The following is a 27,795-nucleotide window of genomic DNA, read 5'->3' as shown; positions in this document are numbered from 1 at the left end:
TCCAGTCTTTCTACAACCTCTTCAACATTTAGTAGTTTGGATTAATGCTAGCCTTGTTGGTGTGACATGGTATCTCACTGTAGTTTTGATCTGCATTTCTCTAAAGGCTAATGATCATGAGCATTTCCTCATGTACCTGTTAGCCACCTGAATGTCTTCTCTGGTGAAGTGCCTGTTCATATCCTTTGCCCATTTTTTAATTGGGTTGTCTTTTTGTTGAGGTTTTGCAGTATCTTGTAGATTTTAGAGATGAAATGCTGATCGGATTTGTTGTAGCCAAAAAATTTTTTCCAGTCTGTAGGTTGTCTTTTTACTCTTTTGGTGAAGTCTTTGGATGAGCATAAGTATTTGATTTTTAGGGGCTCCCAGTTATCTAGTTTCTTTTCTGGTGTTTGTGCATTGTTAATAATATTCGGTATTCTGTTTATACCATATATTAGGGATCCCAGCATTGTCCCTATTTTTTCTTCCATAATCTTTATCGTTTTAGATTTTATATCTAGGTCTTTCATCCATTTTGAGTTAGTTTTTGTGCATGATGTATGGTATGGGTCTTGTTTCATTTTTTTTGCAGATGGATATCCAGTTATGCCAGCACCATTTGTTAAAGAGACTATATTTTCCCCAATTAACAGACTTTGGGCCTTTGTCAAATATCAGCTCCTCATAGGTGGATGAATTTATGTCTAGATTCTCAATTCTGTTCCACTGGTCTATGTATCTGTTGTTGTACCAGTACCAGGCTGTTTTCACTACTGTGGCAGTATAATAGGTTCTAAAATCAGATAGTGTGAGGCCTCCCACTTTGTTCTTCAGTAATGCTTTACTTATCCAGGGTCTCTTCCCTTTCTATCTGGAGTTGCTGATTTGTTTCTTCATCTCATTAAAAAATGTCACTGGAATTAGGATCAGGATTGCATTGTATTTGTAGATTGCTTTAGGTAGAAGAGACATCTTCACAATGTTGAGTCTTCCTATCCGTGAGCAAGATATGTTTCTCCACTTATGTAAGTCTCTTTTGGTTTCTTGTAGTAGTGTCTTGTAGTTTTCTTTGTATAGGTCTTTTCCATCTCTGGTAAGATTTATTCCTAAATATTTTATCTTCCTGGGGGCTATTGTAAATGGTATTGATTTGGTGATTTCCTCTTCAATGTTATCTTTGTTGGTGTAGAACAGTCCAACCAATTTATGTGTGTTTATCTTGTATCCTGATACTTTGCTGAACTCTTCTATCAGTTCCAGTAGTTTTCTTGTAGATTCTTTGGGGTTTTCTGTGTAAGATCATATCATCTGCAAATAGAGATACTTTTACTTTTTCCTTACCAATTTGGATGCACTTTATTTCTTTTTCTCACCTAAATGCTCTGGCTAGGACCTCCAGCACAATGTTGAATAACAGTGCTGATAAAGGGCATTCTTGTCTGGTTCCCGTTCTCAAGGGGAATGCTTTCAGACTCTCTCCATTTAAAAGGATGTTGGCTGCTGGCTTTGTATGAATGCCCTTTGTTATGTTGAGAAATTTTCCTTCTGTTCCCATTCTGCTGAGAGTGTTTTCATGAATGGGTGTTAGACTTTGTTGAATGCCTTTTATGCATCAATTGATAAGATCATGTGGTTCCTGTTTTTTGTCTTATTTATGTGATGGATTACATTGATTGTTTTTCTAATGTTGAACCATCCCTGCACACCTGGTAGGAATCCCACTTGGTCATGGTGATTTTTTTGATATGTTGTTGAATTCTATTGGCTAGAATTTTGTTGAGGAATTTTGCATCTATGTTCATGAGGTATATTGATCCGTAATTTTCTTTTTTGTGGTGTCTTTACCTGGTTTTGGTATCAGGGTTATGCTGGCTTCACAGAATGAGTTTGGGAGTATTCTATCCTCTTCTATGCTCTGAAATACCTCTAGTAGTAGTGGTATTAACTCTTCTCTAAAAGTTTGGTAGAATTGTCTAGTGAAGCTATCAGGGCCAAGGCTTTTTTTTGTTGAGAGTTTTAAAATTACCTTTTCAATCTCTTCTTTTGTTATAGGGTTATTTAGTTGTTCTACCTGTGCTTGTGTTACTTTAGGTAGGTAGTATATTCCTAGGAATTGTCCATTTCTTCTAGGTTTTTAAATTTGTTAGAGTACAATTTTTCATAGCATTCTGTTATGGTTCTTTTTATTTCCGTTGGGTCTGTTGTGATATTGCCCATCTCATTTCTTATTCAGGTTATTTGCTTCCACTCCTGTTTTTCTTTTGTCAGTTTTGCCAGAGGTTTATCAATTTTGTTGATTTTTTCAAAGAACCAACTTTTAGTCTTATAACCTTTTTCAATCATTTTTCTATTCTCTATTTACTTCTGCTCTAATTTTTATTATTTTCTTTCTTCTGGTGCCTGAGGGATTCTTTTGCTGCTCTCTTTCTGTTTGTTCAAGATACAGGGTTACTGCTTTGATGTTGACCCTTTCTTCTTTTTGGATGTGTGCATTTATTGCTATAAATTGACCTCTGAGCACTGCTTTTTTCTGTGTGCCAAAGGTTCTGGTAGGATGTGTTTTCATTCTCACTTGAGTCTGTGAATTTCTTTATTCTGTCCTTAATTTCTTATATAACCCAGTAGTTTTTGAGCAAGATGTTGCTCAGTTTCTATGTAGTTGATTTTTCTTTCCCCTGCTTTTTCTGTTATAGATTTCTACTTTTATGGCTTTAAGGTCAGAAAAGATGCTTTGTAATATTTTGATGCTTTGTTTTCATGATTACTGTCTTTTATTATTGGTATCTTTATAAACGCAATCCTTATTTGTCTCTGAGGGTTGGAAACATTACATATAAACACCTGCAAGTGAATATCTGAGAATGGTAACATCGGCGAGTAAGGTACTAGAACACTGTACGTAGTACACATAGGCAGTCTCTGGGTTATGAACTTCTGGCTTACATACAACCTGTAGTTATGAGCCAATCCCCATAAAACCTATTATATTAAAAATTTGAGATACATACAATGGTTCATAATAACAAACAGGTGCTACTTTGCAACACCCATCAAAATATTATTATTATTACTGTATTATTACGTTAAAGATGTTTTAGTGTATCTGGAAGTGTTTCTTTAATGTTTTTATTCATAGAAAGGTATACTAAGACAAACATTTGACTGACGTTAGATATGAACTGTACCTAACTGTTCCAACTTATGTATAATTTGACTAAAAGACAGATTTAGGAACAGAACTCGTTGGTAATCCGAGACTGCCTGTATTACTAATGATAAAATATATATATATATATATATAAAAGATGATCATTAAGCATGGCTTATCATAACTCAAATACCATCTAAGTCAGACACTACCTGCACTTTTCATGAACTTTTCATTTCAATTACGTGTGTACGCATGTGCATGTGAGCACTGGGTTACCATGCAAAATAGAATTTTTATTGTGGATTGCAGTGAAAAAATTTCAAGTCACTGCAAACCCACCTGCCATGTAAGCAGATAAGTGAGAAGGGGTCTTACTTCTTTGCTATTCCACATACAAACTGCACTGAAATCCAGAAATGTATTGTATCTGCATTTGGTATGTGCAGAATGAAAAGAAAAAAAAAAAAAAACCAGCAAATTCTAGTGATGGTAGATTATAGCAGAAAGGGTATGGGCTTTGGAGGCCGGCAGTCCTGGGCTCAAATCCCCACATTTTCTACTGCATGACCTGGGGAAAGTTAGTTACTTCTCTGAGGCTCCCATTTTCTCCTCTGTAAAAGGGCGATAGTATGCCTGTCCCAGGAGCCCTGATGCATAAGTGAAGTGCTTGGTTGCTAATTGAAAGGTTGGCAGTTCGAACCCACCCAGTGGCTCTGTGGGAGAAAAGACCTGAGGATCTTCTCCCATAAAGATTACAGCCTAGGAACCCTATGGGGCAGTTCTACTCTGACACATGGGGCTGCTATGAGTTGGAATTGACTCCATGGCACACAACAACAACAACAACACCTGTCCCATATGACTGTTGGGAGGATGAATGAAATCAGATAATGACTCTAAGTGCTTAGCCGATAACCAGGTATATAATGGCTTCCAGTCAAATGATAGTTTCCTTTCCTGAAAGTGCTAAAAAACCAAATTAAGCCTATACCTAGTGGAACGTTTCATATCTATTTTGTTCAGTTCTTACTTAGCGTTTTAGGCAATCCTGGGAGAATTTGAACGTTATCCTATTCTGTAGATGCAGCCTCAGGTCTAGAAAGTCTTAAGGATTGAGAAACAAATCTTTTGTGCAATGTCATTTATGCCACATTGAGAATTTCCCGAGAGGAGATAAGAACGGAGCTTGCCAACAGAGTGCTCATTTATAATCCTTACTTTAGAAAACCTTTCAAAGCCCAAGTGAACATTTAGGAGCTTTTATTAATGTTTTAGGAATGGGGATAACCAATTTTTTTTTCTTTTCTTTTTAAATATGAAATAGTTCTTTTTCATTAGAAGGTAATGTGCTGAAACCAGAATAAATTATTATAGCACAAAAATACCTGTTACGAGAAGAAAAATGATAAGCAAATATAACACGGAAAAAAATTAAAACGTTAGTATGCACAAAATGTGATTTATAGTATAATTTGTCTTTGGACCTTTTATAGAGAAATCGACATCTGCATCTTCATGAATGCATTTAAGAGATGGAAAAAAGCTTGTTAATCTAAACTGGTTTATTTTAGGAAATAACCCTAATCTACTGTATTTTTCTATTCTAACAGTGTATACAATTCACACTTCAGTTCATCTGAAAATTTCACATGTCTTTTCATGGTTATTTGGAAATTTTTTAACAAAAACTGAGTTTGTGGCCCAAACACTGCATCAGCATCGAATGTGAACCACTGATTTCTTCGAATGACTACAGAGCTTTTCCTCCCAAACTAAATGATTGGAAAGTTGCTGAAGCAGACATTGGCAGTAAGAAAAATGCTTCTAATTACCCTGGGCATTTAGTTATGCAGACCTTACACTATATATATATTTTTTCACTTGAAACCAAAAGCGTATTGATTTCAGGAGGCACTGTGAAAGAAATTCGTAAGGAAATTTAAGCTATTTTCCATTTCATTGTGAGCCAACCTAATAGAAATATGAAGAGTGGGTTTCAAGTGTACGAGGACGTTAGGCCACAGCTACGGTGACAGAGCCAACCTTTCTTCTCACCCCTTGAAAAGTTCACTTGGCTGAAACTGTACTGGAGCGTTGCTGCTGGATTCATAAGTTAATATGTTGCATCTTAAAACGCCTTTAGCAGAAAAGGTCACAGAGGCACTGGTAATAAAATCTATTAAACGGGATTGGTGGACAAGATAATGGGGGATGGTGGATGAAGGGGGAACACGAAAAGTCAGGCAAGTTGGAAAGTTTATATTAACTAGTCCCTGTGTGTCCAAGGGGTTAGCCCACACTGAGAAATTCTAAAGAACCAGAGTGGACAAACCTCACATTTTTAATATATCTCGATAATAAATGGGATTGAAAATAAAAATAGAGTGTGTGACAGGTGAATTGCTGTTGTTACATGCCATTGAGTTGATTTTTTACTCATAGCGACCCCATGGAAACCCTGGTGACAGCGTAGAACTGCCTCATAGGGTTGTCTTGGCTGTAATCTTTATGGGAGCAGATCACCAGTCTTTCTCCTGTAGAGCCGCTGGGTGAGTTTGAACTGCCAGCCTTTTGGTTAGCAGTTCAGTGCTTAGCCATTGTGCCACCAGGGCTCCAGACAGGTGAAGAGTGGGTTCAAATCACTTCAGGGATCAAAGTCATGCCATGTTGAACTCAAGGTAGGAATAACTTGCTTATCTTAAATAAGGAGCTTCCTTAGAGGAAATACATTTGAAACCAAAAAATCGTGCTCCAGCTACACATCCCCTAGAATGGCTAAAATTAAAAAGTCATTTCAATCCTTGCCAAGAGGGTCAGCAAGGAAGGACAGGGAACAACTAGAACTTGAGGCATTTCAGGTGGGAATACAAAATGAAAAAGGCACTTAGGGAAACATTTTGGCAGATCCTTTATAGATCCTTATACCTACACTTAACTAGGTGATGCAGGAATTTCATTCCTATTTATCTAATAAAGTGAAATGGAACACTTTTTGTCTTTTTTTCTACAAGGGGACTTTTATACGCAAATGTTCCTGGAAGCGGTGATGCAGGAATTTCATTCCTATTTATCTAATAAAGTGAAATGGAACACTTTTTGTCTTTTTTTCTACAAGGGGACTTTTATACGCAAATGTTCCTGGAAGCATTATTTATAGTAACAGAAAATCTGAAAACGAATTGTGGTGTACTCATACAACGAAATACACTACTTAGCAATAAAAAAAGTGAATTGCTGACACATACGACAATACGGATGAATCTCAAAAACATACTGCTTAGTGCAAGACGCCACACTAAAAAAACAAAAACAAAACAAAACCTTGCAAAAACCCCAAACTGTAAATATTATCTTTCTATTTCGGTGACAGAGAAAAGATCAAGTTTTCTGGGGTAATGTAGAGAGTGAGAGGGGGCTGACTAGAAAGAGCCACAAGTGAACTTTGGTTTTGTTTTTGTATTGCTTTACATTTTTTTAAATTGTTGTAACACTATACATAACACACATTTGTCAACTGAACATTTTTCATGTGTACAATTTTGTGACATCAGTTACATCAATCATGTTGGGCATCATTTGTATCTGTTGCTGAATTTCCGTCACCAGAAACAAATACAATGCTTCCACAAGAGAACTGTTGATGGTGATAGAAATGCCCCACGCCTTGACTATGGTGGTCATCCAACGAGTGTATACATTGCTAAAACTTATCTAATTGCACACTTACCCATGGGTGAATTTTGCTGTATGTAAATTATACCGCAATGAGGCTGTTTTAATAAAGAGAATATGAACTTAAAAAAAAAAAAAAAAACAACTGTGTTCCAGGAGAAGAAGCCGCTACCTCCCTCCCGCTGGGGCAGACAGCCTTGCTATGTCTGTTACTCCTGCTGGTGCCAAGGAAAGCGACTTGCATATCCTTCCTGTCCTCACCTGGGGCAAACACCGCATCATTTATAAGTTCTCTCAAGCACCATTGTCTCACAGGTTACACACCCACCTTGTGGCAGTGAGAGCCACACCATTGCTCCTAGCATTCTGGTACCTTCTCAAGAGGAACTAAACCCAAAAGGCCTCGTTATAGTCAAGACAAGTCACATCTCCTTCCCCTGATGGATCAAGCTTGCCACTCGGCTGCTGGGGAGAAGCAAAAATTAAGCTGTTGGACAGAAGTTTATTCTTCCTGTGGCTGAGTATTTCTTGCTGGTACTGAGATCTCCTGACAGATTGCAGAATTATGTTTATATACATTCCGATAATTCTCCACAATGAGCTGACAAATTATTAATTTCAAGAGTTATTCTTTTTCCCTTTAATATACAGGCATCTTAATTATTCCCTTTCCATCTTCAAAAACCTAATCAGTCCTTCAGGCATTCTCAACAATCATTGCTAATAGCTGTGGGATACCACGAGTAGCTAAAAAGGGGTTTTCGCTGCACACCACTGCCCTCAGCTACTGCCCAAACGGCCCCAGCAGAGTTTAGGGCCTGAGGCTGAGGGGCCTTCAAAGGGTCCTGGGGGAAGTTGTGGCCTTGAGAGAGCTATGGGTTTGCAGTTTTAGCTACCATATTTTTCACAAATAACGTGCCCATGTAAATAATGTGCCCACACATTTCATGTGTGGAAATTAGCATAATATGCTTACAAAAATAACTTGTGGGGGCGGGGGGTCGCATGGTTGGCAAAAAACATAAACATATAACGAATGCATTATTTGTATAAAAATACGGTAATTCCAAAATGGACAATTATGAAGTATCACGAGATACCTTGTACAAGAGGGGTAATGAGGCAGATTGTTACATGACTTTATATCCAGAAATCATATGTAAATTTGTATATAAAAATTATGGGGCTGACTCCTCAGCAGGAGACACCTCAGAAGGTTAGACAGAGCTGGCTAGCTGCTCATCCCATGCCAACCTCCCTTTCTTCCTTAATGGCTACGGGCCCCGTGGGAAGAGCACATTTCCCCACCTCCATGCGCACAGACAGTCCAGGAATTGTAAGCAGAAGCTAGCAGCAGATGGACGTTCTAGGTAAGTTCTTCGAAGGTGGGCTGTTGTGAGTTGAACTGTGTCCATCGAGAAGATGTGTTGAAGTCCTAACCCCCCACCTGTGAACATGAACTTGTCTGGAAGGAAATAAGAGCCTTTGCAGATGTTATCAGTTAATATGAAATCAAACAGGAGTAGGGAGAGTCCTAATCCCATCTAAGTGGTGTCCTTATAAAACGAGAAGAGAGACACAGAGGGAAGACAGCTACGTGGTGACAGAGTCATACTGCAGCCATAAGCCAAGGAACACGCCACCAGCAGCTGGAAGAGACAAGGAAGGATCTTCCCCTAGAGCCTTTGGAGAGAGCACAGCCCTGCCGACACCCTGAATTTGGCCTTCTGGCCTTGAGAGTTACAAGAGAATAAACTTGCATTCTTATAAGCTACCTAGTTAGGGGTACTTTGTTACAGCAGCCCCAGGGAAGGAACACATGAGCACACTTGCAGACTTTGCCATGAGGCACTTCCTTATGCCCTCCTCCTTCTTGTCTTCTGGAATGTGGATGTGATAGCTGACATTGCAGTGGCCATTTTATGACTATGAGGCAAATGCTAAGGATGGCAAAGCAAAAAGACGGAAGGATCCTGATTCGCTGATGACCATGGAGCAGTGGCTACAACCTGCAGTGCCTAGTACAGTGCTTTTTTGACATGAGAAAAAAAAAAGCCTCTATTTTGCTTAAGTTCCTGTTATTCTGGGTCTCTGTATCTAGCAACTGGATGCCATTCCTAACCAATACAAACAACTGCATCCTTAAACCTCTGATGCTATCTTATTACATAGATCATAACGAAACCCTATTAGGGAGGGTCTTCAGGTCTACGGTGCACTCCTGTGATGCTCGGTACAGAAGAATCTTTAAAGCACAGTTTAAAGTCTTACTAAGAATGATCTTGTTGATAAATGAGAATTGACCATACACGAACAAGGCTACTTCCTTTTCTAGTTCTTGCTACAGTTTCACGAATGCTGGTTTTACCTTCTGGGCTAGGCTGTAGGTGGCCAGCGTTGACACGCGTTAAGCATCTTCTCTACCCTCGATCCAACATCCATCTGTCAGTGTGGTGTACTGTGGCGACTTGTGTGTTGCTGTGATGTTGGAAGTTATGCCTGGGTATCTCAAATATTTGTACGGTCACCCATGGTGGATTCAGCGGAGCTTCCAGACAAAGACAGACTAGGAAGAAAGGCCTAGTGATCTACTTCCAAACACCAGCCAGTGAAAACTCTAGGGACCACAACTGAACATTATCCAATATAGTTCTGGAAGATGAGTCTCTATGTTGGAAGGCACTTGAAATACACAGTGGCTACAACTATGGACTCGAGCATACCAACAACACTGACAATGGTGCAGGACCAGGCCATGTTTCATTCTGTTGTACAGATGATTTGGAGCTGACTGCACGGCAATTAACAGCAGCTATCCTTCATCCCTGGTGCCATGGTCTGTTGCTTTACACAGAGCACACGGTAGGCACTCACATCAATTCTTGAATGTCTTACATTTGATTTTGACCCCACGTCTCTTTCTGCACCACTGCTGCTATAGAACCCATTGCGATTGAGTCAATTCCAACTCACAGTGACCCTATAGGACAGAGTAGAACTGTCTCACAGGGTTTCAAGGGAGTAATCTTTATGGAAGCAAACTGCCACATCTTTCTCCCATTGAGCAGCTCATGGGTTTGAATGCTGACCTTTTGGTTAGCAGCTGAGCACTTTAACCACCGTGCTACTGGGGTTCCTTCCTGCTACTATGGAAACATTCACAATCCATAGTAGATGCTAGTAGTGTTGCAGGAGAGAAACTAATACAGACAGCAGGAATAATACCGCTTGTGTTTGTATAACATCTCAGAGCCTCTAAAACCTTTTTTGCATCGAGTGTTTCATGTTCTCTTCACAGCCACCCTGACAGTAGTCAGGCAGATATAAATGTCACAGTTTCACAAATGAAAAAATTGAGGCCCAGGAAGGTTAAGTGTGTTTCTTGAAGTCAAGTAAGTAGTAAATGTTAAGAGTCGGGCTGGACGGAGTCCCAGGGGAGGGCCATCAGGGTCGTTGGCACAGAAGGACGTGTGGACATGTGTAAACACGAACCTCTTAGTGCCTTAGTCTCTGTCACCATCTCCCTAAACTATTCAGGGTCCTTCATTGTCATCATTTTTCTTTTGAACTCATCACCTTCTAATTAGATGACTTCTAGGCGGTCTGTTATGTCTTCTGCCCCAGACCAGTTCCATATGACCCCGGCCTCCAGCATACTCCCCGCTTTCCTCCCGACTCTGAGGGCTGCCATCCTCTCCGAGGTCTGTCCCATCTAGGCTGGGAACACCTATTCAAGGACAGAATTAACATTCCTACTTCATTCTGCTCCGCTGTGGTGTGTTTGACTAGGAGGTTAATGACAATCAGGCACGGATGAACGCAATGTATCTGTACCCAGGCAAAGGCAGGCAGGAGAAGGAGAGCCTGATCAGACAGCCCTCCCAGGGCCTGTGTGCTTCTTTACACCAGCGAGAGCAGGAGCCAGGCTGGGGCCAGTGTCAAGGTCAAGCCCGTGGGTGGTACCTCAACACTCAGGCCAACAAGCATCCTCCACCCTCAAGTGTCCTGGGTTCAGGTGCTCCTTTACACAGGGAGGCCAGGCAGGCAGAGCCTCCTGGGATGTCACACAGCGCCTCCTGGGATGTCACACAGCCAGCCTGAGAAGTCCTTCCCAGTGACCAAGGAACAGGATTAGGATCAGGGCCTGGAAGCAGCATGCAATTACCAACTGAGTTTCAGCAAGCTCAGGGGCGATTTTTCCCAGGAGCATTTATAATCATATGGGGGAGTTGTACAGTAAAACCTGTGTAAGGTAGAAACCATCAGAGAAGGAAAACTCAAATCTTTTTCCCTAAGAGAAAGCAATAGAAAAGTGGTAAGAATGCACTTTGTCAAAGGCAGAAAACCTGCAAGATCCAGAAAAACAAGGCAGCTCCTGTCGAGTTCCGGCTCTCACAGGTTTCACTGTACAAAGTCTGTAGCACACAGAAGACTACAGAAGACTGAGTCCCTCAGTAGGGGGACAAATCCATCTGTCCTTCCTGAGCACACACTCAGGAGGGGTCTTCGAACAGGGCAGGAGGGGAAAAGACCACCAGAATGCCATGTGAAATGCCCACTGGGTGTTCCTGGGACCTGCTGGGGGAGCATCGGGCTCTGTGCTCCCCTCTTCCTCTGAAGGATGGCATCCACATCACACACCCAAGCAGAGGCCAGATGGCCCAGCTCTGAGAGCCAGGCTGTGGGTGGGGCAACTGCACATACAGTGTTATTCAGGGATGTTAGCTCATATGTGGTTTAAGGAAAGATGATGAACTTCCGTGAGGAAAACACATCCTTTCCCAGAGCCAAGCAGAATGCAGTGTGTTACTTTATCTAGATGCTGCTGGGGCACAAAGGAAGGCACCTGCCCACCCCAGCGGGCATGTGGGGAGGGCCGGTCCTGCATGGCTCCCACACTTTCTCCACTGAGAAACCACACTGTGGCATGCTAGTCCAGGTGGCCAGTTTATTGACAGTCATGCTCATGTCTTCTTTGAGGGCCCTCTGACATCAGAGTCTGCGGCTGTCCTTCAGAGAACAGTGGTCTTACACCAGAAGACCTGGTAATTGGTGCTGATTCTGCCATTTGTTAGCCATGTGATTTAGATCAACTAACTTTATGCTAGCTGAATTTTAGTTTCTTTATGTGTAAATTCAGGAGAAAAGACCTGATGATCTGCTCCCCTAAATGTTATAGCCTAGGATACCTTAAGGGGCAGTTTTACACCACAGGCTTGCTGTGAGTTAGAATCGACTCGATGGCACACAATAACAACATGTAGAAATTGAAGTCACTGAGTGGTGAAAATGTTAACATGCTCAGCTACTAACTGAAAGGTTGCAGGTTCAAGTGCACCCAGAGGTGCCTTGAAAGAAAGGCCCGGTGATCTACTTTTGAAAAATCAGCTATTGGAAACCCTGAGGAGCACAGTTCTGTTCTGACACCCACGGGGTCACCACCACTTGGAGCTGATGCCACAGCAACTGGCTTTTCTGTGTAAATTATTGAAAAGAGAACACGCCCTGTTCCAGCCTGTGAAACTGCAGGTGTCTTGTGGAGGAGCCTGGGGCCCGTCCCTGCTCTTACACCCAGTCCAGTTTACACAGGAAGCATTAAAGGAATGCTTCTGAGTTTAATAGAGAGCCTGGTGGTGCAACGGTTAACACGCCTGGCTGCTAACCGAAAGGCTGGCAGTTTGAACCCACCCAGAGGCACCTTGGAAGACAGGCCTGGCAATCTGCTTCCAAAAAATCAGCCATTGAAGATCCTATGGAGCACAGCTCTACGGTGTCACATGGGGTCTCTGTGACTCAAAATGGACTCAAAGGCACCCAACAACAATAACGACAATGGGCTTAACTGAGTTCATTTACAGGTCCATTTATGAGGTGCAAAAGAAATAAAAAATGAAAAACTAGTTTGGAATCTATAGAGCGCCACCCGAATATATCATTGCCATGCGTTCTCACTGCCACCAGAGGCGGGTACATTCATCACTCTGCAGCCAAGTCCTTGCTGTTCTGTCTCCAGGCGATGCCCATGTCCCTGTTCCCCTCTGTTCTCGCCTGCACTCACTGACAGACTGAGCCTCCTGATGGCGCATTTAGATCGTGTCCCTCACAACTCTTACACCTTTAATTGGACCCCAATGCCAGCTGAACAAAATGCAAACTCAAAAGCCTCCAAGCGCTTCTCCATAGGCTGAAATCTACTCCTCTCTGCCCTCCCCAGAGCTCAAACGCACTGGTAGTAAAGCCAAGCAGTCACAGTTAAGAGTCATGGGGGATTATCCACAGCGATGTTAGTCATTTTAAGTGTTTCCAAATTTATTGTTATTTCATTAAATAGACCAAAGCAAACATTAATTGCCCAGGTTTTCAGCTATTTTTGTTTTCAAATGAGTGGTCAAGAATTACTCGGTCAAGATCTGGTTCTAAGCAGCCTTCGGGCATTTTAAATATTCCTGCTAGTTACTGTGAAAGCAGAGCTGACCGCACTTAATTTACGAGGGAGGGTTTAGGGACGTTCACACGGCAACAGGCAGCCAGTCAATAGGGGATGATAATAACCGCATGTAATACCAAGGAGCGTCAGGCCGCAGGCACGATTTGAGGAGAGAAGTGGGCAGCTAGAAACCTTATCGTATGAGAAGGGTCAAGGCCTGGTAGCAATAAAAATGGCTAAGCAAATAAAACCACACCTGTGCATCAGGGGCAGGCATACATCGCTGAATGAAAAACAGTTTTAGACTTGGTGGGAAAATTACTTCCCCAGGCAAGGATCTGGGCTGCCGTGGGGCCCAGGAGGTCTCGTCGAGAGAGGGTCTATTTATTTCCATTAACAGCAGTAATGCCGAAACGCAGGCCTGCGAAGGCTTAGAATGCCCTGCTCTTCCAGGTCCTCGTAGCACAGTGGAGGAACAAGACGCCGTAAAAAGTCCTACAGATGATGGGGCTAGGGCTTGGCACATTTATTCAAGACCCACCGGTTTTGTGATGAGCCCTGGTGGCACAGCCTAGTGCTCGGCTGCTAAACAAAAAGTTGGCTCTGTGAACCCACCAGCTGCTCCACAGGAGAAAGATGCGGCAGTCTGCTCCTTAAAGATTACAGCCTTGGAAACCCTATGGGACAGTTCTACTTTGTCCTGGAAGGGTCACTATGAGTCAGAATCTACTTGATGGCAGTGAGTTCAGTGGTTTGGGCTTTATGATATTCCGCTTGGTCTTTTTTTTTTTTTTTTGAGGGGAGAACAGGAGCTTTTATTGATCTAGTAACTTGTTTGCTTTTAGTTATTGAAAAAGGCAAAAAAAAAAAAAGTTCTAAATTGCAAAGTCCATCCCCAACAATCCTATTGCATCAAGAAAAAGCCATTTTAATAATCATTCTCTGTGGAAAACACTCACAGCATCAGGTAGGAGCCTGCAGCAAGCTTCATGGCAGAATACACAAATGGTCCATGTAGAGAAGTCCCAAGTCCGCAGAACTTTCCAACGAGAGGAGTACTAGTTCAAGGATGTATTTAGATACTTCATTCCTTAGTGACCACAAAGCAGCTAAGGTATCACCGGTTGCCCTTCTACGATAGCGCTACAGTTAGGAACTAAGTCAGGTCACGGTAAGTGGGCGATGGTCTCCTTCTGAATGCTCCTAGAGGACTGGATGCTCTCTTTTGATTTCTAATGTGCGCCAATCACATTTTGCAAATCTTGCCCCCCAGCACAGATTCTGCAGCCCCAAGGGAAATCGAGCTTACCTCCTTGCAAAGTGTACTCGGTCACGGCCCCGCTGAACACACCCAGGCCAGCCCCGTTGTAAGCAGCCACCTGGATTTCGTACTGCGTCCAGATGATCAGGTCCTTCACCAGGCAGTAGTTCACCTCCGGGCTGCTGATGTTCCTCTGCTGGTACTCCCCAGGCAGGCCGGCCAGGCGGTACCTGCAGTAGAAAGGAAGTCTGTGACAGTAGGCAATCGAGCAGACCGGGGACTGGGTTGACCCATGGTCAGGCTGTGCGGTTAGAGGAATGTGAAAGACACAGAGCAACCCTACAGGACAGAGTGGAACTACCCGGTGGGGCTTCCAAGGCTGTAATCTTTATGGGAGCGGATCGCCAGGTCTGTCTCCTACGGAGCTGCTGATGGGTTCCAACCACCAATCTTTCAGTTAGCAGCTGAGAGCTTTAGCCACTGCACTACCAGGGCACCAGGCCAGTCCCGTGACTTCCTAATTTAATGAGTGTTGTTGTCTTAATTGCTGTCTAATCATTGCTAATTCATGTGACCCCAAGCATGCAGAGTAGAACTGTACTCCATAAGGTTTTTGATGACTGATTTTTCAGAAGATTGCCAGGCCTTTCTTCTGAGTCACCACTGGGTAGGCTCTAATCACCAACCTTTTGGCTAGTAGCGGAGTCCTTAATCATTCGTGCCATCAAGGGACTCCATTCAATGATTAAACCAAAGCATAATCTAATCTCACAAGGCTTATAAACTCTGGGCAAATTGGAACTGATGTTTCAACTATGTTACGGCTAAGAAAAAATTATAGCTTTTTAAATGCAACCGGTCTAGGAAATATAATGACTTAGGACCAAAAATTCTAGGCACGATTTTTATCGGGGTGTTACTATAAATCAGTTTGAGAACTGCTTTCCTCTTATGATTTTGAAACGTGGGGAAAACTAGAAAAGTCAATGGCCTGCAGCTGCTCTGTCTCCATGGCCTGAGCCTCCAGCTCTGCTCCCACTTAGGAATCCCAGGCTTGGCCGAGTGGATCCTGAATCAGAAGAAGTGGCTTTGAAAAGTGTTAACCCTTCTTAAAACACTAGACGAACACTTGTTGCTGTTGTTAGCTGCTACTGAGTCACCCCCAACTCATGGTAACCCCATGTGTGTAGAGTAGAACTGCTCCATAGGGCTTTCTTGGCTGTGATCTCCATGGGAACAGTTCACCAGGTCTTTCTTCTGTGGTGCTATTGGTGGATGTGAGCCACCAACCTTGGGGTTAGCAGCTGATCACAAACCGCTTGTGCCACCTAAGTATAAATTGCATGTTAGGTGGCCTAGACAGCACATGTGTAGTGTATTCTTTAATATACTAAGTGCAGACATTCAAAGTTGTATTCCTTAAAAAGGAATTTCTTAAAGATGACATATGTAATTGTGGACTTGTTGTTGTTAGGTGGTGTTGAGTTGGTTCCAACTCATTGTGACCCTATGTAAAGCAGAACAAAACACTGCCCGGTCCTGAGCCATCCTCACAACTGTTGCTATGTTTGAGCCCATTGTTGCAGCCGCTGCATCAATCCATCTCGCTGACCGTCTTCCTCTTTCTCAATGACGCTCTATTTTATCAAGCAGGATGTTCTTAAAGATGTAAAATTGGGGAAGGGCTATTTGCATCATGAAATGATTTTTACAGCTTTATTGTGATTAGCAAGTGTTTTTGCATGACTTAGTTCATAGAAGTTAATTTACCGAACAGACCCGTTTTCTGGATCAGCTGCCCTGTGCAAAGCAAGGAGCGTGGACAGTCTGAGTAATTTCCTAAATCCTCCTACAGCTTCCAAAAGCATCTAATTCCAATCCAGGAAGAGGTTCTTGCCCCAGGAAAATGTGGCTTTGTGTGATAAGCACAAAATGGAAAAGATCTATGTGTGGCAGGAGGAAATGTGTTAACCCTTCATGGCACACGGGGTCTTAGAGCCCCCCAAGATGCTGAACTTCTGCCCTGCAGATCCCATAATCCTTATCCACTTATCCACACTGTCCAACAGGAGCATAGCTCCTTAGCACAAAGGGGACAGATCTGAGATGCATACATTAGACATCAACAAGGATGCCATTATGGGGAAAAAAAAAAAAGAAACCCAGACATCCAGGCCTGTCAATGCAGAACAAATTTCCAAAGAGAATGATGGCTGAGAATGCAAGAAGGAAGCAGAGAAATGGCAACAAAAGGCTCTTCATGGAAATCAGGTCTTTCTGAGACTATTCTTTCATCCCCTCTTATTACAGAACATTTGTACTTGGTGAGGCCTGTTTAATCAGGAAAATAGACGACAAAGAGCAGACAGCACTTGAATAGCAAGGAGGTGCAGGCCTCCTCCAGCCTGGCACCTGCATGGAGCCCCAGCACCGCAGGCCCTGCTGCTCGCCTAGTGGGAGGCTGCAAGGGAAACTGTTTTTGTGATGGGCAGAAATGAAAGTGCTGCAGGGTAATTCATCAAGCCACAGCTTTTTTTTTCCTATGCATCAACTTCTAATACCTACTAACTGGCATTCCTCTCCTGAACTACCTGTACCCAGCAAGGGTGTTAAATTCATTTATATGACAAGATGATCGTCAAGGCAGTGGACACTGGGAGAGGTTTGGCAAGGGATGTTGCTGCTGTTGTTGTTGAGTGCCGCTGAGTCAATTCCGGCTCATAGTGAGCCTATAGGACAGAGTAGAACTGCCCCATAGGTTTTCTAGGCTGTAACTTTTATGAGAGCTGATTGCCAGGTCTTTCTCGCTGCATGGGTCCAAACTGCTAACCTTTCGGTGAGCAGCCGAGTGCTTAAGCATTGTACCACCAGGGCTCCTTAGTTTGGCGTGGGGTATAAGATAACAGCACATGTGACAGATGTTCCCATTGGAATTCCCTGTCTCCAAGCAATGGACTTTTAAAATAAATGGCACCAAGACAACTGAATATCCATTTGGAAAAAGGGATGTTTTGGCTCCATATCTCCCCGAGACAGCAAAGTACCTGGCATGTGGGTGGTACGCAGGACCACATAACAATTTGACTTTCACCAAGCACATCATCTTGAGAAGAGCTCATTCATGTGGCCCTATCATGACACACATTAGCTCTTGGGAAAAACACAGAAATTAGCATCAGAAGACTTAGGCTCAGGTCCCTGCTCAGCCACTTAGAAGGTCGGTGGCCTCCAGCAAATTCTGAAGTTCCATGAACCTTGGTTTCCGCTCAATCAATGCCCATGGAAGCAGTAGTCAAGAAATCAAATGATGTACTGCATTGGACAAATCTGTTGCAAAAGACCTCTTTAAAGTTTTAAAAAGCAAAGATGTCACCTTGCTGATTAAGGTGTGCCTGACCCAAGCCATGATCTTTTCAATTGCCTCAGATGCATGTGATAGTTGGACAATGAAAAAAGAAGGCAGAAGAAGAATTGATGCATTGAGCTGTGATGTTGGCAAAAAATATTGAAGATATCATGGACTGCCAGAAAAATGAATAAATCAGTCTTAGAAGATATACAACAAGAATGCTCCTTAGAAGTGAGGATGACAAGACTGTCATTCGCATAGTTTGGACATGTCATCAGGAAAGACAAATCTCTAGAAAAGGATGTCATGTTTGGTAAAGCAGAGAGCCAGTGAAAATGAGGGAAACCCTCTACGAGGTGGATTGACACATAGCTGAAACAATGAATTCAAACATACCAATGATCATAAAAACGGTGGAGGACCCGACAACTTTTCGTTCTGTTATACAGACGGTTGTCATGAGTTGGAATCGACTCAATGGCAACTACCGCCACCAACAACGAAATGGGAATAATAATAATGGCATTCTACAAGAGAGATGTCACAAGAATGAGATGAAACAACGGATGTGGAAGAGTTGTGAAAATACATAGTACTCTCTAATACTCCTTTTTTGGAAGACATTGCTCTTCTACTAAGACGTATGTAGGAGATGGCTCTGGGTTGTAGACACTAAACATGTAGGGGTATGTGTCTCCATCCAGGCCACTTCACGACAGAGCAGCACAAAGTGCAGAATTCACATCTTGGCAGTGGACTGTGCTCCCTCCAGGGACAGGCAGGTGGGCTGGTCCTGCCCCATGGCTCAGGGTACTTTTGTAATAGGCACTGGATGTCTAAAAAGGTCACAGTTACTAAAGGTAGTGGAGGTGATCATCTCCTCACTGGTAGAATATGTTGCCCGGGAGACCATCTTAGCCAGAACAAGATGATTTTTAACATGGAAATAAACATGAGAATGTTTTTAAAGGACGTAACCCCTATGCTCCTCTCAAAGAAACACCCTGGCCATTATTATAAATATTTTATTACTGCGCATGCATCCTAACTACTTCTTATGGCCAGAGCCACAAGGGGGATTTATTTCCATTTTGTGCTTCCTAAGTACAGAGCTGCAGCGCTGACACAAGGCTTGTGCCCCCGAGAATGCATGCTTGCAAACACAGCTCTGATTTGCAGACCGCACGGTAATTTGGAGATGTTTCCAAGCACATTCATCTTAGCATGAGTCCTTAATTTCTGTAAACTTTGATATTCACAGGCCTTGCGTAGTGCACTCTCATTTCAGGGCTTGCTTGATTTAAGCCCCTGAAGTACAGATGCCCTCTTTTCCAGCACTCAATTCGACTAACACCATCAGAGAAAATCCTTTTAACGGTCATAATCCCCCAAAATAGAGCAATGTGGCCCTGTAACATCAGAGAGATTTTATTATGACACTCTGTGCCTGGAGCCTGGTTCTGTGGGCTGACTTTTAAAGTCCTGACTTGACAGCTTCTGCCCCAGAAAACTGTCCCTCCGTGCATTGAAAAGAGACAGAGGCAGCTGGTTGGCACAGGCACTGAGGGCTGGTAGAGGGGGCACAGGCAATTATTTTCATTTGTTGGTTAGAACAGAACAGGAAGTCACAGGCTAAGGCTGCAGAAAGGAGCAAGAGGCACGTTTTTGAGGGAAAATCTCGGGCTTCCAGCAGTGGGAAGCAAGGGGCAGTTTTCTGGAGGAGAGTCAGGTGTTTGACAGTCCTGGGAATTATTCTGGAAACTTCTACAGGGACCAGAGCACCAGAGCCCACAGGCCCCACCTTTCCTGTGGGCTAGACTCAGTCTCATATAAAAATCTAAAATTTTGTGATTCCGTAGGAAACACTAGAACTGGTGATACTGAGCAACATACTAGCATAGAAACAACCGGCTAATAATTAAATCAAATTCTTACTAATTTAAAAATTATTGTACTTAATAAAAGGAGCCCTCATGGTGCAATGGTTAAGTGCTCAGCGGCTAACCAAAAGGCTGCCAGTTTGAATTCACTAGTGGCTCTGTGGAAGAAAAGACCTGGTGATTTGCTCCCATGAAGATTACAGCCTAGGGAACCTACGGGGCAATTCTACCCTGTCCTATAGGGTCGCAATGAATAGGAATCAGCTTGACAGCACACAACATCGACAACAACGTACTTAATAATGGAGTCCCTGGGTGGTGCAAACGATTAACATGATTGGCTGCTAACCGAAAGGCTGGAAGTTCAAGTTCACCCTGAGGCTCCTCGGAAGAAAGACTCGGTGATCTGCTTCTGAAAAATCAGCCATCGAAAACCCACACGGGGTCTGACACACATGGGGTCATCATGAGTCACAGTCAACTCAACAGCAGTTGGTTATACTTGCTAATACAGTGAAACCTGTGAGAGTTGGAACTCAGCAGAACCGGCTTGCTTTTCCAGGTCTTGAAAGATTTCCACCTTTGACAGGGTGCTGTCTCACCACTTTTCTATCACTCTTTTTAGTGGAAAATACAGTGAAACCTGTGATAGCCAGAACTTGACGGGACTGCCTTGTTTTTCTGGGTCTCACAAGTTTTCTGCCTTTGACAGGATAGTCTTACCACTTTTCTGTTGCTTGTTTTAGTGGAAGATATTTGCATTTTCCTTCTCCAACAGGTTTCTGCCTTACACAGGTTCCAGCTTTGACAGTTTTTACTGTACATCCCCCTGGTAAAAACTTAAATAGAATGCAAGGATTTACAGTGAAGACCACATCTTGCTCCCTAGCCATGACATGCCCCCCCATTCTCCTGCTAAAGAGTAACCACTGACACCAGTTTACTGTGTGCACAATGGTTGCACGTGCACACGATGGCTCTGAATGGCTGCCCACATTAGCTTGTGTACTCCAGTTTGCCAGCCTCCACCACTCCCTAGAGCCCTACACCTTACCTGATTCCCTCAATTACTAGACACATTTGAGTTTGTACCAATGATGAAATAAATCATTGAACCTTTATGACAACAGTCTAAAAGTGGCCAATCACAGGCTACTTGCCTGAGGATGTACCCACGCAGGACCCCATTGTGCTCGGTTTCTGGGGGTGGCTGCCACTGGACCATGATGGACTGGTTGGTACGCCCACTGGCCACAATATTTTTCGGGGGAGCACTGGGTGGTTCTTCAGGCAACATCAACCTAAAAATAAAAGATGGGTAGGGGAGAAAGATAGGTCAGCACCAGAAACAATGGACCCTCACCTGCACTCTCAAATTGTTGAATCTTGAGCCTGACTACTCAAATCAGGTGATAAGAACAGCAAAACACACAGCTGATCCAATGGAAAGGACATGCATGAAATACTTACAACAAATCAACCTAATAGAAAATCAGTTAAGCCAGCTACAAGGAACATGCTAGAGGTGACTTTATTCTGTCTGAATAATCCACAGCACCTCCACTCTTTCAGAAAGATAATGCGCCTGAGAGAGCTGGCTCTTGGGTCCACCATCTGTGACTCCTTCCAAATTGTTTTCTTTGGCTCTTTCAATATATTTCATATCAAACTCCCACACTTTGAGAAAAGGCCATTTGAATCTCAACTACTCTGCAAATCAAGCCCACTGAAAGCTCAGGTTGAACAGGGAGGGCATGGTGGAATTTGATAAAGCCATCTTTCCGTGTCACATCTGAGCAGCTCTCCGGGGGTTGGGTGAGCAGAAAGGCCACTCTGGAAGGAAACACTGAAATGCAAACCCTAGAACTCATTTCACCCCACTTCCAACACTCTGCTCAGCGTTTGTCTGCAAAGACAGTGGCAGCGTCTTCCATCTGCTGGCAGGCAGGATGGATAAAGGGCGCGGGAAACATGTAAGCCCTTAATTTCATGTACACAGAGGGTTGTGCTATCAGTGACAATTTATGTAGGCACAGCCAGAGCACTGCAGGAGAAATCTAAGAACTTCCCTTGGAGCTATTAAGGAAAACCCAGCTAGGCCAAGCTAAGTCTGCATTTTCCATCTTTGTGACAGTCTTTTCTGTTCATGTTTTTGCCGGTGTTAATAAGGTATGCAGGTTGATCACTTGGACCAATTTCCTCCACCTAATATAAGGCTTCTTTTTCAGACCCAGGACATGCCACTTGGACACACACAGGGAGTCCCACCCACGGTACCTGCTTGTTTCCGCGCTGTACTGGCCCTTGCCCACTTGGTTAACGGCGCACACCCGGAACTGGTAGGTGCGAGCAGGGGTCAGGCCACTCACAGTGACCCCTGTCATCTCGGGGCCAACATTTGACAGATGTACTTTCCATGGAGAATCTAAGAAAATAGGGAAAACAAATCCAAACTTGTATAAGCACGTATCAAAATAATGAGAAGTGACTACAAAATGCATTCTTCAGATTTTCAAATTCTCACGGAATCCAGATTTTCTGGAGCTGTTCAGGCTGGATGAAGCCTAGAAACTACCGTCCTGAGATAATCTTTAAACCTTAAACCAAAATATCCCCTGAAGTCTTCTGAAAACCAAATAGTTTAGCTGAACTAGTAAAGAACGCCTGCCTTGAATATCATGCTCTTTTCAGAAACTACCTATATGGGATCAAATTGACAACAGCAACTCAAATGGTCAGACAGGAAGCTTAGGGGACAGTGAGTTTATGTTAGTGTGGGAGGAACAATTTGGAAAGGAGGGAGAAAGTGGTTACACAACAACTCAAAGAATGTAATCAATGTCACTGAATGGTGCATACAGAAATTGAATTAGTGTCTATTCTGCTGTGTATATTCTCAACAATAACAAAACAAGGAAAATAAATTATTTTTAAAAAAGACACATTCTCACAAATTATCTCATTGGCTTACCAGGACAACTCCAGGAGGCCGAGCTGTTGTCCCCATTTAACAGATGTGGAGACTGATGCTCATGGCCACATAGCTAGTCACTACAAGGCTGGTGTTAGACTCAGGGGTCCCCACTCCCACTTCCCCAAGCTGCCACCAACAAGTAAAGCAATTATTTTGTTCAACTCCCATTTGCTGGTTTAAACAGAAGCAAAATACTCCTAATTCCTATGTTCAATATGTAAGAGGGAAAAACTTTTCTGCCGACTCCCAAGGTTGGGCAAATTGCGTATTTGTCTCCTAGAAAAGGAATGCCGCATATGCCGCTGACTGATAAATAAAAACTATATTCATTAACATTTTAATAAAAGAGGAAATGAGCATGATGAAGGCAGATGGGCTGTGCGCTCTGCAGCCCATCTGTTTGGCAGCCCACCGCACACCACACCTGTCAGCGGCTCTGGCTGCAGAGGGAGGGAATGAGATTCGCAGCCAGTTTAGAATCTCTCTCTGCACAGCTTCCCGGCAGGTGTGGCAGAGCGAGTGCCCCTGGCAACCAGACCCACTCTTGCCTGCAGGACTTCAGAAGGTTCTCCTGGGGGCCCTACACCTTGGCGTCACTTTAAGCAGAGTTTGAACATGCACTTTAGTCCAATGGTTTCTTCGAAGGATGCCCTGGAACGAACAAGACCTGGCAGTGCCGTCTCGCCTCCACTGCCAGCTCCCATTCCGAATCACTGTGATGCCTGGACTGCATTTTAAAGTTATTAATGAAGTGAAAAATGGGGATGGGGGAGGGATTCTTGTGGAAATCAAATCTTCTTTCTCATTCCATTGAAGTGGTGCTAAAGCCCTGTGTTAGTCCTCTGGTGCTGCCATAACAGAAATACCACAAGCGGATGGCTTTAACAAAGAGAAATTTATTTTTTCACAGTCTGGTAGGTTACAAGTCCAAATTCAGGGTGTTGGCTCCAGGGGAAGGCCTTCTCTCCCTGTTGGCTCTAGAAGAAGGTCCTTGTCCTCACTCTTCCCGAGTCCAAAGGATGTGCTCCACTCCTCGTGCTGCTTTCCTGGTGGTATGAGGTCCCCAGCTCTCTGCTTGCTTCCCTTTCATTTTATCTCTTGAGAGATAAAAGGTGGTGCAGGCCACACCCCAGGGACACTCCCTTTACCTTGGATCAGGGAGGTGACCTGAGTAAGGGTCCCATCCTTACAACCCCATCCTAATCCTCTCAGCGTAAAATTACAATCTCAAAACGGAGGATAACCACACATGGCCTAACCAAGTTGATACACACGTTTTTTAGGGGGACATAATTCAATCCATGACAAAGCCTTTTCACCCACACTTGAGATGGTCAAAAAGACGTGACACGTGATTTCCGTCATGGTGTTGGGCTCTGTTTTGAGGACCCACTCAGACAGTATTAACAGTGTTGACCAGATGACTTAACCATGGGCATTCACAAGCCTGTGTCAGTGAGCTCATCAGCAATGAACCCCAGTTCCTCAGAGTCACCAGAAGTAGCCACATACTACTCCCAGTGAAAATCAGACCTTATCGTCTGCTTCTGCTAACCCACACAGAGACGTCCATCACCAGTTCAGATGTGTCGGCTAGCTTCCTTAACAAAAATGTTAAGCTCTTCTGAGTATGATGCCAGTTGGGCTGCAAAGGTTGACTCTTTAATTATTTTGAATAAAGCTGCTTCTAGAAATGGGTTTCTGGAAATGCAGTCCGCACAACCAGCTAGGTACGTCGGTATTCTTGGCTTTTCTTTTTCAGTGGCGTGCATAATCTGTACACTGTGTGGATAAGGATAGCCTCTTCTTAATGTTCCCTTTAAAAATATACAATGTGTGAATCTCCAATTAACCACAGAAAAAATCACCCCAACTGCTCATTTCACATGGGCAGTCTTCTAAGACCTTTCTATAAGTATCAAACATCTCTTGGTGATCTGGTTTTCTAAGCAGGCTTCCTTACAGAAAAGAGGTGTCCGTCAACATACATGATGGATGGAACAGCTTTCCTTACATCAGCATTTTTGAGTTTAGTTGGTAGGAACCAGGGCCTCTCCATGACAAGTCAAGTGTCAATGGAAATACAATTTTAATTTTGAAGACAACAGATATATGGTAGATAAAATGAGTAACCCAGGAAGGATTTGACTATCAGCTCTTCCATCTACAGTTGTTTGATTTTGTTTGAGCTTCATCGGTAAATATGGGGGCAGTAGCACATAAACTCCCAAGACTGTAGAGAGTATGAAATAAGATCATGTATATTGAAAGCATCCAGCACAAAGTCTGGCCCACAGTGGACACGTGTACTGGGTGTTTCCACTCTCTGCCTTCTCCACCCTGCTCTGGGCCCTGGAGGGCCTTTATGAACTACGATGGGGGCGCTCTGCCCTCTGGCTTTCCCTGGAAGGGCAGAGGGAGGAAGGAGACTGAAGCCAGGGTTCTTATTCACTGGGAGTTGCCTCACACTATCTATGTCCTTCATCCAAAAGTCACTGCCCTCCTCAGGTGACTGCTCAGCTCAGTCACTCTTTCTGGATTCTGCAACAACTCCCCATCTCTGACTCAGGGTGGTAACTGCTCTGCTGCTACCAGCCCCAGACGGCTGTGGCTTCCCATCACCCACACCTCTGTAAATATTCCCTTTGTAGAAAATTCCTCCTGGGTTATTCTACTTTGAGAGTGCCATCTGTTTGCTGGTGGAAACCCGGCAGATACAATACTCAATAAAACTTATCTTCCATCCCTTTCTTTCCTCTGATCTCAGAGTGTCTGTAAGTAAACAACTCACCTGCTGAGTCAGACACAAGGTGAAAGACAGTAATTTCAGACAGAGAGAAAGTCAAAAGGACAGTTGTCACAATCAGTTGGCTGAAACAACGCAAAAGGGAAGGGACAGAGTCCAGGGCCTTAAATACTATCCTTCCCAGCCTCTGCCCAACGTGGTTCTCCATCAATTTCCCACTTGGAGTGCAAACAGCCCTTGAAGGTGTGCAACCCAAGTTGTGGAATCCTTCGAATACTTTGATTTGACAGCGAGGTCTATGAATCTCCTCTGTACCTTGGGGCTCTGCTCAGCCCTTGGGTTGCATCTATAGAATTCTTTATTTATACTTTCTCCTCTCCTACTAGAAGATAAAAGGTCTGGCAGAAAGAGAGATTAAACGGAAAACGAATACAAATGAACCCATCCATCTCATGGGCACTCTGATCTATACCAAAAAAAGGGGGGTTGGGAAGGATTTGCTCCTTCACAAGCTTCAGAATTGCAAGCTTGCTGAGAATGGTTAAAATTTAAATAACGAGTCTGTTCCTGACAATCAGTGAGCAAAATTCCTTTCAAGGGGCTTCTCTCAGGCCTCACAAAAGAGTACAAGATGCTACGCTCATCTTAGGGGTTCGAATGTAGAAGAGCCCTTTGATAAAAAAACCATTCCATGGAAGTCTCAGTGCCTTTTTTCCTCCCTTTCAGAGATTCCTCTTGCTCCTCTGATCTGGAAGACGAAGGAATTTTAGACTTCCCCAGCCAGGCTCTTAAACAAACTATGTTAAACGCACCGGCACCACTAATCTTTCTCTTGGCTTCAAGTGGCTTCAAGTGCCCAGACCCACCAGGGTTTAATCACTCCTCTACTTTATCTGCTGATAAAAAGCTGGTAGTTTTCAATCTTCCCACACCTACTGGAAGCTTTTTCCAATAAAAGAGCATTACCCTTCTGTTAATTAAAGGTACCTGAGGAAGGGAAATCGTTTTTGAAAGAACATTTTTGTACTTGCCAAAAGGATTATGATTATTAATGCCTAACATTTGTAGAGCAGTTTGCAGTCTGGGAAGCGCTTCCATGTATGTCACCACACAAACCCTATTGTGGAGCAGGTATCAGCACATCTCTTCCACAGACGAGGAGTCCCTGGGTGATGCCAACAGTGAAGTGCTCATTTACCAGCCTGAAGGTTGGTGGTTTGACCCTACCTGGCAGTGCTGTGGAAGAAAGCCGTGGTGACCTGCTTCCGTAAAGATTACAGCCAAGAAAATTCTATGGCATACGGTTCTACTCTGTAACACATGGGGTCACCATGAGTCAGAATCGACTTGATGGCAGTCGGTTTGGATTTTTTTTTTTTTTTAACAGATGAGGAGTCCCTTTGTGGTGCACATGGCTAACGAGCTTGGCTGCTAACCGAAAGGTTGGAGGTTCAAGTCCACCCAGAAGCTCCTGGGAGGAAAGGCCTGGTGATCTACTTCTAAAAAAATCACCCGAATTCTCATAAAAAGACCAGACCTAATGGTCTGACTGAGACTAGAGGAATCCCGGAGGCCATGGTCCCCAGACCTTCTGTTGGCCCAGGACAGGAACCATCCCTGAAGACAACTCATCAGACATGGAAGGGACTGGACAGTGGGTAGGAGAGAGATGCTGATGCAGGGTGAGCAGCTTGTATCAGGTGGACACTTGAGAGTGTGTTGGCACCTCCTGTCTGGAGGGGGTATGGGAGGATAGAGAGAGTTGGAAGCTGGCAAAATTGTCACGAAAGGAGAGACTGGAAGAGCTGACTCATTACGGGGAGAGCAAGTGGGAGTACGGAGTAAGGTGTATATAAACTTATATGTGACAGTCTGACTTGATTTGTAAACGTTCACTTGAAGCTCAATAAAAGTTAAAAAAAAAAAAAATCAGCCACTGAAAACCCTCTGGGGCCCCTTTCTACTCTGACACACACAGGGTCACCATGAGGTGAAGTGAAATCACCAGCAACTAGTGTGTGTGTGTGTTTACAGATGAGGAAAGCAAGACTCAGGGAAGTGTAAATAGCTTCTCCCAAACATCATGGTGACGAAATCTGGCTGTCACTCCCAGGACTTGAAAGTCAATCTCAACATCACTAAGAATGAAGTGACCAGACATCACGTGCCCCTTATGTGGTACAGTAGGAAGTATCTAGCACTACCCAGGAAAGTATTGGTGCCAAAAAAGATAAAAAAGGAAATAATGCAAACACTGAAAGTGGACAGAATCCATCTCTGGGCAATAAAACAGATGTTGCAACCAATTAAAGGTTGCAACCCATGAGGAAGCAACCAGCCAAATCCAGGACAC

At 43.5% G+C, this 27,795-nt stretch overlaps 1 protein-coding gene across 5 annotated transcripts in view; it reads right to left on the bottom strand.

The window, feature by feature from the left end:
- The window catches only part of SDK1 (sidekick cell adhesion molecule 1), a 1,136,389-nt gene that overhangs the window by 269,076 nt on the left and 839,518 nt on the right, over window positions 1-27,795 (bottom strand). For all 5 annotated transcript variants that reach the window (XM_049902716.1, XM_049902719.1, XM_049902717.1 and 2 more), the window contains 3 exons: window positions 22,000-22,147; window positions 20,883-21,023; window positions 14,542-14,723 (listed from right to left, as the gene is read on the bottom strand). In XM_049902716.1, coding sequence (XP_049758673.1) covers window positions 14,542-14,723; window positions 20,883-21,023; window positions 22,000-22,147 — 471 coding nt within the window. The remainder of the gene's footprint in view (window positions 1-14,541; window positions 14,724-20,882; window positions 21,024-21,999; window positions 22,148-27,795) is intronic.

The sequence above is a fragment of the Elephas maximus genome, chromosome 12 (genome assembly GCF_024166365.1).
Source record: "Elephas maximus indicus isolate mEleMax1 chromosome 12, mEleMax1 primary haplotype, whole genome shotgun sequence".
Lineage (NCBI taxonomy): Eukaryota > Metazoa > Chordata > Mammalia > Proboscidea > Elephantidae > Elephas > Elephas maximus.
This window is presented reverse-complemented; position numbering and strand designations above follow the sequence as displayed.